This window comes from Hoplias malabaricus, chromosome 18 (genome assembly GCF_029633855.1).
Source record: "Hoplias malabaricus isolate fHopMal1 chromosome 18, fHopMal1.hap1, whole genome shotgun sequence".
NCBI classification, from domain to species: domain Eukaryota; kingdom Metazoa; phylum Chordata; class Actinopteri; order Characiformes; family Erythrinidae; genus Hoplias; species Hoplias malabaricus.
This window is the reverse complement of record NC_089817.1, coordinates 10232059-10247142: the sequence shown is the minus strand read 5'-3', so window position 1 is coordinate 10247142 and position 15084 is coordinate 10232059. Positions and strand designations below refer to the sequence as shown.

The 15084-nt window shown below is 41.3% G+C and overlaps 1 protein-coding gene across 3 annotated transcripts in view; it reads left to right on the top strand.

Moving 5' to 3' along the window:
* The window catches only part of LOC136674271 (roundabout homolog 1-like), a 237555-nt gene extending 235564 nt beyond the window's left edge, over positions 1-1991 (top strand). For all 3 annotated transcript variants that reach the window (XM_066650185.1, XM_066650184.1, XM_066650186.1), the window contains one exon: positions 521-1991. In XM_066650185.1, the coding sequence (XP_066506282.1) occupies positions 521-535 (15 nt within the window). In that variant the 3' untranslated portion in view covers positions 536-1991. The remainder of the gene's footprint in view (positions 1-520) is intronic.
* The last annotated feature ends 13093 nt before the right edge of the window (positions 1992-15084 follow it).

Sequence of the window (15084 nt, the reverse complement as noted above, 5' to 3'; positions counted from 1 at the left end):
TGCTCCGGTTTCCTCCCACAGTCCAAAAACACACGTTGGTACTCAACGCTTTTTGCGACTCAAAAGTGTCCGTGAGTGTGTGTGTGTTGCCCTGTGAAGGACTGGCGCCCCCTCCAGGGTGTATTCCTGCCTTGCGTCCAATGATTCCAGGTAGGCTCTGGACCCACCGTGACCCTGAACTGGATAAGGGTTACAGATAATGAATGAATGTCTAAGACAGTATTTTGTATTTGCAAAAAATCATACTCACATAGGCTCACTAATGTAATGGTGCCTGAAGAGAACAAAACAGTGTTCTCCAACTCCTTGGTTTCCATTAAAAAAAAAAAGAAGAATTATCTCACACCTGCCAGAAGGCTTGGAGTCAGCTCAGAGTGAACCATTCTATTATTTACCAAAAAAATAAAGCTATTCATCTTAAACTGAGGATATTAGAATCAAGTTTTTGTGGCTGTGGTCATTGCATGGACTTGGTACCATCAGCAGCCCCTGATTTGATAGATATGTTTTGTGTCCACAGCTGCTGGAGAGCTGAGGGTCCAGTCAGGATGAAAGAAAGGCTCCTGATGGCCGAGTGGAAACCCATCTTACAACTGTGGACCATACACGATTCAGACCATCTACAGTCATTCACAGTTATGTAAATGACCTGATTTTGTCTTTACAGGAAAAAAAAAAAAGAACTGACCAATGTGTAATGTTTTTCTTTTTGATCTGTTTGAGTATTTAATCTTTCCAGTGTGAGGAGGCAAGAGGAACAACGGGGTGCTTTTGAGAGAGGGTTTTTGGAGTAGGTGATTGTTGTTGCTTTAAAGCCCTGTCGCCGGGTGTGACGAGGGGGTGTTTTCAGAGTTGCGATGCTCTCTGAAAAGGAAGAGGAATTGTTTGGGAGCTGTGGGCCATCCGTACAAACAGAGGTTTTCTTCACTGTTCAACTGTGATCCAGTACTTCATTCTGACGGCCCTCCAGACTTCGTTTCTGAGCTGGGTCACGGGGGTCGCTATTGTAAATTTAACCAAAACATTGGATGGTTGTAAGAAGTGCTGCCATGGGATTTTTTTTTGTTTTGTTTTGTTTAATATATAATGCACTGTTGTCTTTCTGTTATTGATGTTATTGTTATTGTCTTTATTTTAAACTTTGGTTTCAAAAGCACAATCACTAAACTTTTCTTTTTAAACCATTCTTCGGTATGAAGCGTTCCACGTGGTGAAGATAGCGTGTTGTTAAACATTGTGTGTGAGAGGTTTGGACGAAAGGTTTTTGTTCATTTTTATTTCTGTGAATGAACAGGATATAAATGGGATGACTTTCTTTTTTTCCTTTTTTTTTTTCCTCCACAAAACCATGTAATTGCGTCACCTGAACAGATATAGACCATGGAGTAGCAATTTTTCATCTCATAACCATTGACGACATGTTACATTTGATGAGACAAATGCACTTAAATGAGGGTGAAACAAGAAAATGTGCAATGGGCAATATCTTTTAGATTTAGAAGGCTTGGATTAGGAGTGTCCTTTCCATTGTGTGTTGAGGAGTGATCAGATGATCCCACAGAAGCTGTGCACTGTTGTAGTTATGCGAATGTCTACCACCACCAAAAAGCGAATCTCTGAACTTTCATCAGTGGAGTCTGTGGGCTTGTCTCTGTCTGTGCAGTGCGCACTGTACGGGAATAAAGGACTTTGTTATGGGATCGGAAATGAGGAAGACCCAGAACGAGGGGTTCCTTTTGTTATTCCGAAGCACATGGCTGCTTCTATGGTTTGGACCCACGCTATTGCAGTACATTTGTTTTTTGGTTAATGAACAATGTGTGTGAGATTATGTTCTCTGAGGAAAAAGGAAAAAAAAATCTTGTGCTGTCCATCATTGTTTGGTGTTTACTATGTTTAAGGTAAAAAGTACAACTGCTTTAAATTTTCAGCCGACTTTTCATGACTGATGAGCTCTGATGATCTTTAGAGTAAAATTAAACATTGTCATTTCCCACCTTATTTATTATTAAAACATTTTTCAAATGCTGTTTTGTGTTGGTTTTCTTTGAAATCAGTTTGAAAGACCTTCAGAAAGCCCATGGTCTTCAGTTCTACGTGTTCTTTCTCTGTTAAACATTGACTGACCTCCACTCCCCCTCTGTCTGACCTTATTTCCCCAAGAGAGAGACGTGTTCAGGCAAAAAGACAAACAGTCTTTAAGTCTTTAAAGCACGCTGCAATTAAGATGTACAAACAAGTATGGTAAAGGTACATTGTTGTCACTAAAGTTACATATAGCATTAATGTAGAGGCTATTGGACAACCATCTAATACCAGTTTACGATGTGGTGTTTTTACCCCACATCATAAACTGACCTATCTAATGCTCTTGTGGCTGAATGGAAACTCTGACAGCAATTTACTTACATCTAGTTTAATGCCATCACAGAAGAGTTAAGACGTGCTGAGGTTGTTGGATAAATGGGTCAATGGGTGCTCATAATACAGGTCAATGGGCATTTACTTTATTAACGAACACATTATTACTTGTTGAATGTAATGTTATATTTCCTATTGTATCGACAATAGCCTAAAACAAACATTCCTGCGCAGAGGGCCAAGTCCTTGCTTCTGTTTCTGATTTGAGAAAGATCTACAAAGAGATATTCCATGAATGGGAGAAGCATAGGAGTGGACCGTCTCCACCGAAGGCTGAAATATCACCTCTGAACAAACTCAGTGGCAGCTCTTAATGACCTCCACTAAAACTAATTATCACCTTTCTCTACACAACCTTGGGAAGAGTGCTTCCAATGGGCCTTGACCAGTCCTTCACTAACTGTTCCTTTACACAAGCCTAAGAGCAGCCTTTTCTACACATTCATTCAGATCTTCCCTTGGAAATGACCTTGTCGTCACTTACTATAGCTGAACTTTGTAGCTCTACAAATACAGACTGTAGTCCATCTGTCACAGTGTATACTTTTAGCCCCTGTATTTCAAAGGGTTCACACTATGCTTCAATGGTCAGGACCCTTATAGGACCACCACAGAGCAGGTGTTTGAGTGGTGGATCGTTCTCAGTGCTGCAGTGACATTGACACATTGGGACTTTGCCTGTTAGTGGGTTTTCAATGGTGTGAGTGGATCGAACACAGCAGTGCTACTGAAGTTTGTAGTGTCTACTCACTGCCCACTCTGTTAGACACACACACCTTGTTGGTCCCTGTAGATGTAAAGTCAGAGACAGTAGCTCACCTGTCTAGTCTTTACTATGAATACAGGACACTCTCGCTTGGAAATTATTAGTTGGGTGACTATTTTCAGTCCAGCGGTGGCACTTAAAACCCCCAGTAGCACTGATGTGTCTGATCCATATGTATCAGCGCAACACACCACCACATCATGTCGCTGCAGTTGTGAGAATGATCCACCACCCATTTTAGAGGATTTCTATTGATCAGTGTGTGCCGATGTTTTGCTCCAACAACAAAGACACAAGTAGAGATGTGCAGCTAAAGTAAAGGTAACTTCGAAAAGATCTGTGTAGTTCAGTGGATGAATCCATGAGATGTGAACATTTAAAATGTCTTTTCTGGACTCCTGTTAACAGTGTTTGATGTTAGGATTCTTTCTCAAATATGGAAATGTTGTGTTCAGCCCATTTATTTTAATGCAGCCTTCACCGAGAGCAAAGACATTCAGCAACAAAATCTGTCAAATCTGTGCAGCCTTGACTTTCTCTGTCATTAAAATTCTTCTGCTGGAGAGAAATCTGCCAGTTGTATCTGAGCCATATGCTAATGCTCTGACAGCAGTCACACACTAGTGGGCTGTTGCGGAAAGTGTTGATTTGATCTGTTTTCTGATCTCCTCTGTTTTCAGTGTTGATTTGCTCTGGTTTCAGTGTTGATTTTGCAGATGTATCTCACACTGACAAGCTAAGAGGCATTAAAGCAGACCTAATACTCTACTAGACAGTACAATTTAATATGCAGTGTCCCGGGCTGAATTCATTTGTTTCACTGTGCACCTTCCTTTTCTTTCGATTGCGGTGCAATTTAAGAGCGCAGATGAAATGATAAATCACTGCTGCATTTAGTAAATAACTGACTTCATTGTTCACCTTGTGCTCTCAATAAATCTACACAGGAAACAGCAGACCGCCACACACTGCTTTATTCTCAGGCAAACGTGATTAGCTACATGAGGTGTTGGCGAATAATTACAATTATTATGTTGATTTTTATTTAATCTAACTTCTTTTCCCTGGCTGACTAAAACCACTAAAGTTTCTCTACTGGGAAATGGAACGAGAGCCTCAGAGTTTAATTAACCTCACTCATGAACCTTCATGGTTAATCAGAACAGCAGTTGTGTGTTGTCAGAGAGAGAAAGAGAGCAGTATTTGCTCATTATTAGAGTTTGTCTGTGTGTGTGTGTGTGTTGTGAGGTTGCTGGGGTGTCCATGTTTGAAGAAGAACAAAAGTGAGTGTTTTTTTTTTTTGGGTGTGCATGTTTAGAAAGTTCTAAAGTAGTGTGGCCAGATCTGAGATGGTGAAAAAGAGGACACGTCTCGGGGGGTGGGGGGGGTGAGCTGTCGCGAGAACTTACATTTACGTTCCGGCATAGCTGCTCGAGATGAGGGTAGGTACATGAGCTTTGCCTGATGTAAACAAGGACTACTGACGTACAGACTGACCAATTAAATGTTTACAGAGAAGGTTATCGACCAATAACTGTAGCGCTACAGTCAGACCGTCCAATCAAAAGATGTTAGGCTACTTCACCACGTCCCCTTTCTCACTCAAGCGAACCAATCGGAGTAGGGGAGGGCGGGACTAGTTTCTGAACGAAACACTTCTGGAAGTTCTATGTAAACTCTAGAAAAACAAAATCCCAGACGTTTGTGAAATTCCGCCCGGACATTTTTTTAAGTTTAAAAAGAGGACATGTCCGGGTAAAAGAGGACGTCTGGTCACACTATCTAAAGTTAAAATAATTTTAGGGGCTTGCCCGTAATCTGTAATAATTCTGATACTCTAGCAATAGACGGAGTGGACACATATTAAATGTCTCAGAATCCCTGTGATGTTCACTCTATATGAGATTTGTCAGTTGTGGATGTGACAGTTGGAGCAGCCTGCTAGCTGCAAGCACTGAGGATGAAATTGGGCTCCGTTTTTGGCTATTATAACAGATTGGTTTGTTTATTAGCTGTTAGCTATATTAGCCTTTTAAAAGAACACTACATATATATGGGTTTTGCTTATGGGGCTCCACCCTAGTGTCATTTTTTTTACAGCACTGTACTGACATCAAAAACAGGATGGGGATGGAGCAGGGATGCTACCCTCCTCTCGACATTACATAGTTCCGATTCTGTGGTGCTGAGCCCAGAGCAGCAAAGGAAGGGCTCTGTTCTTCCGAGAATGTGTCAGTGAATCACCACAATGATTTTGAAATTAAAATTACACAGTGTTCCTTTAAATCCAAGCTTGGAATAGGTTAGGATAAAGGACAATATGTTGGAAAACAGATTATTTTTTCAGTGAACTATGAGAATACTACATCCACAAGCATGCTTTACTTATCACCAAAAATCTAACCCATTGATATGAGATTCCCTGAGCCTTACAGTACATTCCCCATGCACTTCTCATAGAATATTATTCCTTCCAGTATAATTGTTTCATCATGCTGACAGTAAGCAATAAATGCTGGATGACTCAGAGGGCCACATCCATTAATATCGATGCCACTTGCTTTGTTAGGGCCTAATTCAGTGCTAATATTGGAGCCCTGACAAAAGTGCCAGGATTACAGCCCTCCCTCCCTATACCTGTGCTGCTCAGATTCCTCACCCAGCTCCTGCTGCTTCTGTCTAGCTCCTGTCTCCCTCCCACCCACACCCTCCAACATGAGACACACACACACACACACACTAAAAGCCCATTTATTCCCCGGCAACACTGTTTGTGGCGAGGCAATCTCAAATGTACATCTTTCCCGCCGGAGCCTGGCTCAAATAGATCACTCTAATTGATATGTGTGTAGCGTGTGGTAGTTCATTTTCCAGTTAATTTAGTGGCATTCATGGTATAAATGGGAGAGGAAGCATTAGCATAGGCGTGCAAGCGGTAGGCTAGCACTTTGTGAATGTGTTTATGAGGGGCTAAATCCCCTTTCTGTGTGTACGTGTGTGTGTGAGAGAGAGGGGGGTGGAGGGGGGAGTGATGTGCACATTTTGATGATGGGTCACTGGAGAGCTGAGACACACTTTTCCCTGTCAGCATCAGCAAATAAACAGACATCATCTGTCTTCATTAGCTAGTGCAGTGGACAGGCTGCAAGGCCTCAATGGTGGGAGAGGCAGTTAGCCAGTGTAGCTTTGCTGGGGAATTCCACCCATGTCCAGCAAATTCAATTGTTGACAAGTAACGCAGAGGTCTGAAGTCAAATGACCTACAGTAGAAATGTACATTTACTGACTCATCTCCTGTGGTGGTGATGGGAACCATGGTTAAAGATATGTACAATGAGGATCTATCCACTCTCTTTGAAATACAAAGACAGCCTGTGAACATGTCTCCTGTGTGCTTTAACTGGATATTAATTTGTTTTGTCCAGATGTTGGTTCCTCTCCTCTTTAGGCTTTTGTTTTATCTGACCACAGGTCACTTCTCCTCAATCCATGTTAATGAGCTCAGGCCCAGAGGTGGGGGGTGTTTCTGGGTCCTGTTTATATATGGTTCCTTCTAAGAATTTTGTGAGTTTTAACTTCCATTTATGGATGCACGGTGGTGCAGCAGGTAGTTGTCGCAGTCACACAGCTCCAGGGACCTGGAGGTTGTGGGTTCGATTCCCGCTCCGGGTGACTGTCTGTGAGGAGTTGATGTGTTCTCCCTGTGTCCGCATGGGTTTCCTCCGGGTGCTCCGGTTTCCTCCCACAGTCCAAAAACACGTTGGTAGGTGGATTGGCGACTCAAAAGTGTGAGTGAATGTGTGTGTGTCTGTGTTGCCCTGTGAAGGACTGGCGCCCCCTCCAGGGTGTATTCCCGCCTTGCGCCCAATGATTCCAGGTAGGCTCTGGACCCACCGCGACCCTGAACTGGATAAGAGCTTACAGATAATGAATGAACTTCCATTTATGGATGCAGTGAGAAACTGTGTTCAGAGATTTTTCTGAGCCTGTGGACAGGATTTCCTCTACAGAATTGTCTGTTTTAATTTCAGTGCCAGCCGAGATCCCGAAGAGCACATAGAGACAATCTTGGTTTTCAGCTTTGTACAGTAGAGGACAATAGAGGAAGCCTTTTTGGTGCCATAGAGAACCATTTTCTAAATAGTGCTATATAGAACCAGTTACAGCACATTCTCCCTTTCATTATACAAAGAACTTTTTAATCAGGCATAAAGTTATTTGAATTTTCAGGGTTCTATATAGAATTTCTTTACTGAAGAACCTTTGTAGAACCATCATTTTTAAGTGGGCATATGAATATGAGGTCAGGCACTAATGTTGAATGTCTAGTTCTGGAAAGGATCATTAAACTAAACAAAGAATCATTTGTGTGTGTTTCTTTTTGTTGTTTTTTTTGTTTTTCTGGGTGCTCCTGGTTCCATACAGAACCATTGCCTTTAATAAAGAACCCCTGAGGGACCATTGTTTAGGGAAGTGTAGATCTATTTGCTTCATCCATAAATATACTGTAGAAATATTTCCTAGAGTTCGTCGCCAGCATTTCAGCCAGAGAAGAGCTGAAAGCCTATCGTCGTTTTCAGTTCAGTACGTGCTTTATAAAGAAAGCCACAGGGAGTCTTCCGTTATGACTTGGAAGACTATTAGAAAACATGGTTTGTTTTGTGAGAAGTCCAGAATCGCTGTGAATCTGAAGGGCAGCGATAAAGACAATGCTCAGTGGGAAAGATGCTAATCCCCCCCGCCTGCCTGCCTTCCCTCCCCACGCAATTAAACGGCAGCACAGAGGATTAAACTGTCCCCTGCCAATTCCCCCCTCACTGCCCAGTCAATTTCACAATGGCCGAGGAGATTTAGAGCCAAGCAGAACCCCTCCGTCTCCAGCCTGATGTAAATCAAATCACGGGAAGAGGAAATAGTGCTAATTATGGAATAATGCTTCTCCCTACAGTTGTGGAAAATAAAGACCCATTTTGCATTGCTGTGGTGCATTAACCAAAAAAAATAAATAAAAAAATGCTGAAGGGTCGGCTTTTTATGTGACACTTTCTAGTAGTGGAGTCCAAATGAGCACTGAGTATTTTCAGTTCACTGACACACTACACAATTTAACCTAAGTGCAAGCTTTTGTCTTAATGACTTGGAGAGCAAATTGTTAGAGTTAAATTAACCCTGGTGTTACAGCGCATGGACCTGGACTGAGACGAATGCTGTAAGTCTTTCCTTTTTATACTCGATTTTCTCAGCATTCATCAGTCATTGTCAATTCTACTCACTGTGTAGGTCACCCCCAATCTGCTATTACCAAGCTGGGAGAGTGAAGGCTAGCGCACGCTTCCTTGTTTTAACACATTATATGCATCAATATTGGACAGCTTTACACATGTGGTGGACAATGATTAGTGGCAGTTCTAATATTAGTTCAAATATACACAGTTTTGACAGTCACTAGTTTTCTAGTATCAATACGCATTGAGAAAATTACAGATAGTAGCTCTATGACATCAGCTAACAGATATGTTTAGCTGCTAGTGGCCTGAGTGATGAGAGGTGAAGGAATGACGTTCTGCTCACTGAGAGAGACTGAGGTGAATCATGCTGTTAGGGACTCAGCCTTGGCTGGGAACTGAGAACTAAGGCCATTGCTTAGGAACTTGTGCCACTCAGAAGCCCCCAGTCACTTTCTTTCAATGTATTTTTATCCAGGCAAATTACATCACATATAAACACAGCCAAAAGTCAACAGAAAGCCTTGGCGGTGACGTCCTGCTCCATGAGACTGACTGAATCAATCATATTACACACCATCACAGCAGGAATCCAGACTATATCACAGGTAATAAGTATGCAAAGCAAGAAGACGGAGGATAAAAATATATCAGTGGTTGCTATTCATTGAAAACTGGGCAATGAATACTGATGGGAAAGTAAAAAGTCTGCATTCTGAGATTGGATGTTGGATCGCACTCTAAAAAAATATCAGCTATAGACCGAACGAGTTGCTATTATTTATTATGTAAATACTGTATGAACCCTAATATTTCTGCAGTTGTTAATCACAGACACGCAGTCACAGTTCAGTTCAGTGTGCCAATGAGATTAAACCTGCATTAATTGGAAGTTGTATTGTTCCATTCATATATACTTAGGACCCTGCCCTGTCCCGCTAATGAACTCCTGGCTTCAGACTGATTAAAATGCAATGAAATTTCTGATTGTAGTATTGTTGCCTTTAGCAGCTGTCCCAATGATATTTAAATGAATTTCTAAAGCTCACAGAAGGTTCTGTGATTAGACTGAGGCACAGAGGAAAAGGACAGAGGCCCAAATCCTAAAGAAAAGACACTGTCTGGTTTTTTGAAAGATTTCTGTGCTACTAAACAGAGTGGAGGCTAGAAAATTCTTGCTCTGATAAATGAAATTCCACTGCATGTTTTTAAAGAGCCACAGCTCAACATGCTTGGAGGAGAACACCAACTGCCAACTCACCTATGAACTGTCCGACCAAGGCTAAAGCTTAGATCACAAACCATGCAGTAATTCAAGGCTCCAAATTACTTCTCGGTTATACATTTTTAAGTTTGGCTTCATTGGGGTCTAAATTACCTCTTAAATATTCATTTCTAGAAAAAAGGAATGAGATTTAAAAATTAACAAGGAATAAAAGTAGCCTGAAAATATAATTCTTTTAAATATTTCTTTTTTTTTTTCTTCACCATCATTGAGAACCCTAGTCATTTGATAGGAAACTGTGTCTTATTATTTATTCTTATTTTGTTTGGGTCTTTCCTGTTTAAGCTCTACCTGGTGTGTGCAGGGCCAGTTTAACTACCCCTTGCTCTTATGCTCTATCCACTCTATGAGATGGTCTTCCTGTTTGAAGCCAACATACTGTTCCCCCAGAAGAAAAAGCTCAAGGAGAATGAGATTTTCCTTCAAAATGTGTTAACACCACATCAGTCCCCTGGCGAAAGGGTTGGGTTAGACCGATGAGCTTAGCTTTGGGAAATGGATGAAAAGGGGAGTCTGCATTCGCTGCTGTGCTGTGGAATTAGTTTTCTCTTTTATGGTAGAATTTTCTTAAAGGAATTGATTTTTTACAAAATGTTTATTTAATTGAGCATGTATTTTTAACACTGTCAGTGTCTCCAAACTACTTTTGTGATTTGTTTCATGTAATAATCTCCCAGTTTTATAAATTATTAATTCAAGCAATATTTGAAGCTACATTAACTAAAGTCCATTTTGTACATTTCATCAATATACTGTCCGGGTGACTGTCTGTGAGGAGTGTGGTGTGTTCTCCCTGTGTCTGCCTGGGTTTCCTCCGGGTGCTTCGGTTTCCCCCCCAGTTCAAAAACACACGTTGGTAGGTGGATTAGCGACTCAAAAGTGTCTCTAGGTGTGAGTGTGTGAGTGAATGTGTGTGTGCGTTGCCCTGTGAAGGACTGGCGCCCCCTCCAGGGTGTATTCCCGCCTTGCGCCCAATGATTCCAGGTAGGCTCTGGACCCACTGCGACCCTGAACTGGATAAGGGTTACAGATAATGAATGAATGATCAAAATGGCCCTGGATTCTTGCCTCAGGTCAAGTGTATTGTTTGGTGTATTCTCCCTTTGTCGGCATGGACTTCCTACAGTGAGTTTCCCTCAGGTTGATTGGCTGTTCAAATGTGTCCAAAGTTGTGAGTGACCAGGTGAGTGTGTGAGGTCCCAGGTGTGTTTCTGGTTTGTGCACAGTGATTCAGAGTAGACTGAACCTACCCTGTCATGTAGGCTTTCAGCCCTGATCAAGATGATCAGAAGATGATGGATAGATGTCATATTAATATAAAGAATCATACAGATATTCCATGAAACCTTCATCACATCACTTTTCTTAAGTATTATTTGTTTGACTTAGATATATACAACAAAAGTGCAGTCTCGCGAAATCTAAACTTCACTGAAAACTGCAGTACCGCACAAAGTTGTAAATCAGTCATTTGCTTGATTAAAGTTGCTTGTTGCTGTATCCATCTATTTACAGTTGCATGTAGTCGTTCATGTAACTCTGTTTATCCTTGAGCTCATAAGTGATTGATGCTGGTGGCCTTCATGTCACTTCTCATTGGATTAAGAGCGAGGCATAGCAGCTGCTCCACGGTGGAAGCAGTTAGTCGGGCCATCTGTTATGCCTTGAAACTAAAATGATAAAACGGGATTTGAGCTGAGGTCAGGATGATGATTTAGATCATGAAGGGACGCTGCTTGAGCAGAACGACAAAACTGCAGCAAAACCAGCAACTGAGGGAGATAACCAGTGACTTTGTTCATCTACACACACAAGCATGAAAAACAAAGATTAGTTTAGTCTTTAGTCTTTCAATTATTCAATTTCTTTTACCATTTCATCCAGTTAAGGCTCCTGTGGAGTCCGGAGCCTACCTGGAATCACTGGGTGCAGTGCAGGACACAGACTCGACAGGGCACCAATCTATCACAGGACTTCACGCACTCACTCAGTCTTTCACACGTTTTTGCACAGTCAATCCACCTATCCACCTTGGACTGTGGGGAAAAACAGAGCACCTGGAGGAAACCAGTGCGTTTTCTGTTCATCTGAGAGTGACAATATATTCATTAGCACTTACAGGGTTGAGAGTCAGGGGCACCAGGCAGTAGGACAGAGTGGGGTAGGGGAGTTAAGGAGCCAGTGGGTAAGTTGACCCTCCACCTGTATCTTGACATCCATGAATGTGTATTGTCATGTGACCATTCATATTGGAACCACCCATTATTTCTGTCAGACTGTGAAATACAGAAGCATACAGGAGCTAATTGGAAAGCTAGCTTGGGTTATTCAAAATGGCGGATAAGGGGCAAGGTGAGCCCCTTAGGGGGGTGGGGGTGATGAGCTCTCGCCCCTCGCTGTCGGTGTATGCTTAGCTGAACCTATGTGTGCTTTTAGGTCCTTTACACCTTTATTTTCTACACATGGGAATTTCTTTTTTAATTCATCCGAGAACTTACATGTACGTTTCGGCATAGCTGCTCGAGATGAGGGTAGGTACATGAGCTTTGCCTGACGTAAACAAGGACTACTGACATTCAGACTGACCAATTAAGTGTTTACAGAGAAGGTTATCGACCAATAACGGTAGTTCTACAGTCAGACCGTCCAATCAGAAGATTTTAGGCTACTTCACCACGCCCCCTTCTCACTCAAGAGAACCAATCGGAGTAGGGGAGGGCGGGACTAGTTTGTGAACGAAACGCTTCTCGAAGTTCTATGTAAGCTCTAGAAAAACAAAATCCCGGACGTTTGTGAAATTCCGCCCGGACATTTTTTTAAGTCTAAAAAAGAGGACATGTCCGGGTAAAAGAGGTCACCCTAAAGTTGAGCCAGCGGACTGATGTGCTGAAGAAACGGCCTCAACCTCAAAAGAATCCTTCGATTGATTAACTGCAAAGAGGCGGTAACAATTCATATCTCACTGCAATTCTGATGAACGGAATGTTGAACAGTCGTTTGGAGCTGTAGTTGTTCATTTGTTTGCAAGTTCCCAAAAGTGAAAAAGAAATTTCGTACACTTTTTAAATTTATATTTGATGCATTGTTTAATTATTCATTCTAATATATTTTTTTTGTTTAGATTTATTCAACAAACTCTGAGACTGTGTTTAAGAAGTTCACAACTGTCTCAGAAATGCAATTAATTGAATATACTGTAATTTCCACTTGATTTTATGTTGTTTAAATTAGTTTTAAGAGAGTGGATATGACTTTTAATTGAGACAATGGTGTTTTTAAACATTTATTATTCTTTTCAAATGGATTTGACACATAATTAGTGAGATGGTCAGTTTAAATATAATCACATCCTCTCATTGCACCCATCTCACCCCACTCTCCCCTACTGCTAATTGTATCAATAGTCCCCTGGTCACTAGCACTCCGCTCATAACTTGAGCCTCTGATCCTAGCTACTAAAGCATGTAGGCATTTTGAAAACTTAATGAAATTCTCAATTCTCAGCTGCTCAGCATTTACAGGACGTACGTCAATAGGATGTAAGGAAGTTAATAAGGATTGTTCTAGCTATGCAGCACTGCTATGATTTTGATCAGAACTTGTGTTGTTGTGCAAGGTTGAGCGAACACAATATATGGGCCTCAGTGAGCAGCAGGGATTTGGCCCTTAGTATTCAAGATGACTACATTTCTCATCTATACTTTGAAGGAAGAGTGGACGAGGGAATCAAGTTGAAAGTGACTGAGCTTTTCTTGACCGTATTGTGCTTCACATTCAAGGACGAATAATTCCATTACTGCTCCTATTGAACATGCCATGCTTTTACCCACAGGAGTTCAGGATTCAGAGAAGTGTGTGTATGTGTGTCACAGAGAGAGAGACTTTGTCTGGTTCTACTAAAAATGTGTCTTCATGGACAAAGAACTGACCTTGAAAAAGTCCTCATTTGGGTCTTGCTTCATCTGAAAGGGATTTTGAACATGCACACTCACACATTCTCTCTCTCTCTCTCTCTCTCTCTCTCTCTCTCTCTCTCTCTCTCTCTCTCTCTCTCTCACTCACTCTAAAACACACACACACACACACACACAATATTAAACCATTTCAAAAATAATCCCACCAACTGACCAGTACAAAGTTCTAAATTCCATGCCTTAAACCTAGTGAGGTAAAATGGCTGTCGCTAAGCTAAAGTGATACTTAGCTAAAGTCATGCTGCAATAGCAACAACACTGATGTTCCAAACCATTCCTATTTAGACAGCGATTGCATGTGTGTTAGAGAGGAAGGCTCTATAAGGCTGGAGTTACACACTGTGGTGCACAGTAAGCATGGCTTTGTGATAATTAGCATCTCCATTTAGCCCACAGCTAGAGCACAGACAGCCTTCCATTAACAAAGTCAACATCACAGACAAGAGCAGTGTATACATGGAGGATCACTGTTTATGACCACAGCGAAGTCTTAACAGTTATAAACCCCCCCAGGCTTCAGCTCAATGGCATCATGCCAGACCTGACAACTCTCGTTTCTTGTACAGGAATTGAAAAGGAGTCAAGGACTTCAGAGTGAAAAGTACTGCTATTTTAATTGTCCCTCTAGTCCTTGGAGTTCAGTCGACAGAGACAACTTATCCTACGGGCTAAAGAAAGTTCCAGTCAAAATGGCCATCAAGTCCAAGATATTAATTCCAAAGAAAGCATAGGGCTTTGGGTGTTTAAAGCACCATAGTTATGATTATCGACACTGTCGTCACTTTTCAGTGTTTGGAAATAGCAGAACATATTATTAACCAATTACAACCAATCATCAATGAAATGCAATAGCAACATTTCTGTTCTTTAAATGGTAATCCCAGTAAACAAGGAATGTCCGCAGACGTTCAAAATAGTTCTAAAAGTAGTCTGTCCGTCAAGGACATATTTTAAACGTCGATGGACGTCCAAAATCCATCTTAATAAGTTAGTTAAGTGGTGACCAATCGATAACGCCAGTGGACGTCCAAAATGCGTTTTATACAAGTAATTTATTTCGGGACCAATTAATAACGTCAATGGACGTCCAAAATACGTCTAATAGTCGTCTTTTCAATGTCTGTGTTTGGACGTCTTTTCAACTTTCATTTTCAACCTTAAGAGAACGTTGATTAGACGGCAGTCATTACGTTATTTCAACGTTGAATCAACGACTAAATGTTTACTGGGACAGCTCTTTCACCCAGATTTTTCTCAAAATTCTTAGATGTTAGTAGTATTTTCTGCATGTCAGTTACGTTTGAGATGAACAGAAGCATACCGCTAGTAAAGTGTGATTCAGTTCTTAAACTACAACATTGAATTTACGCTGGAAGTATAAAATGATTTTTTTATTATTATTTACAAAACTCC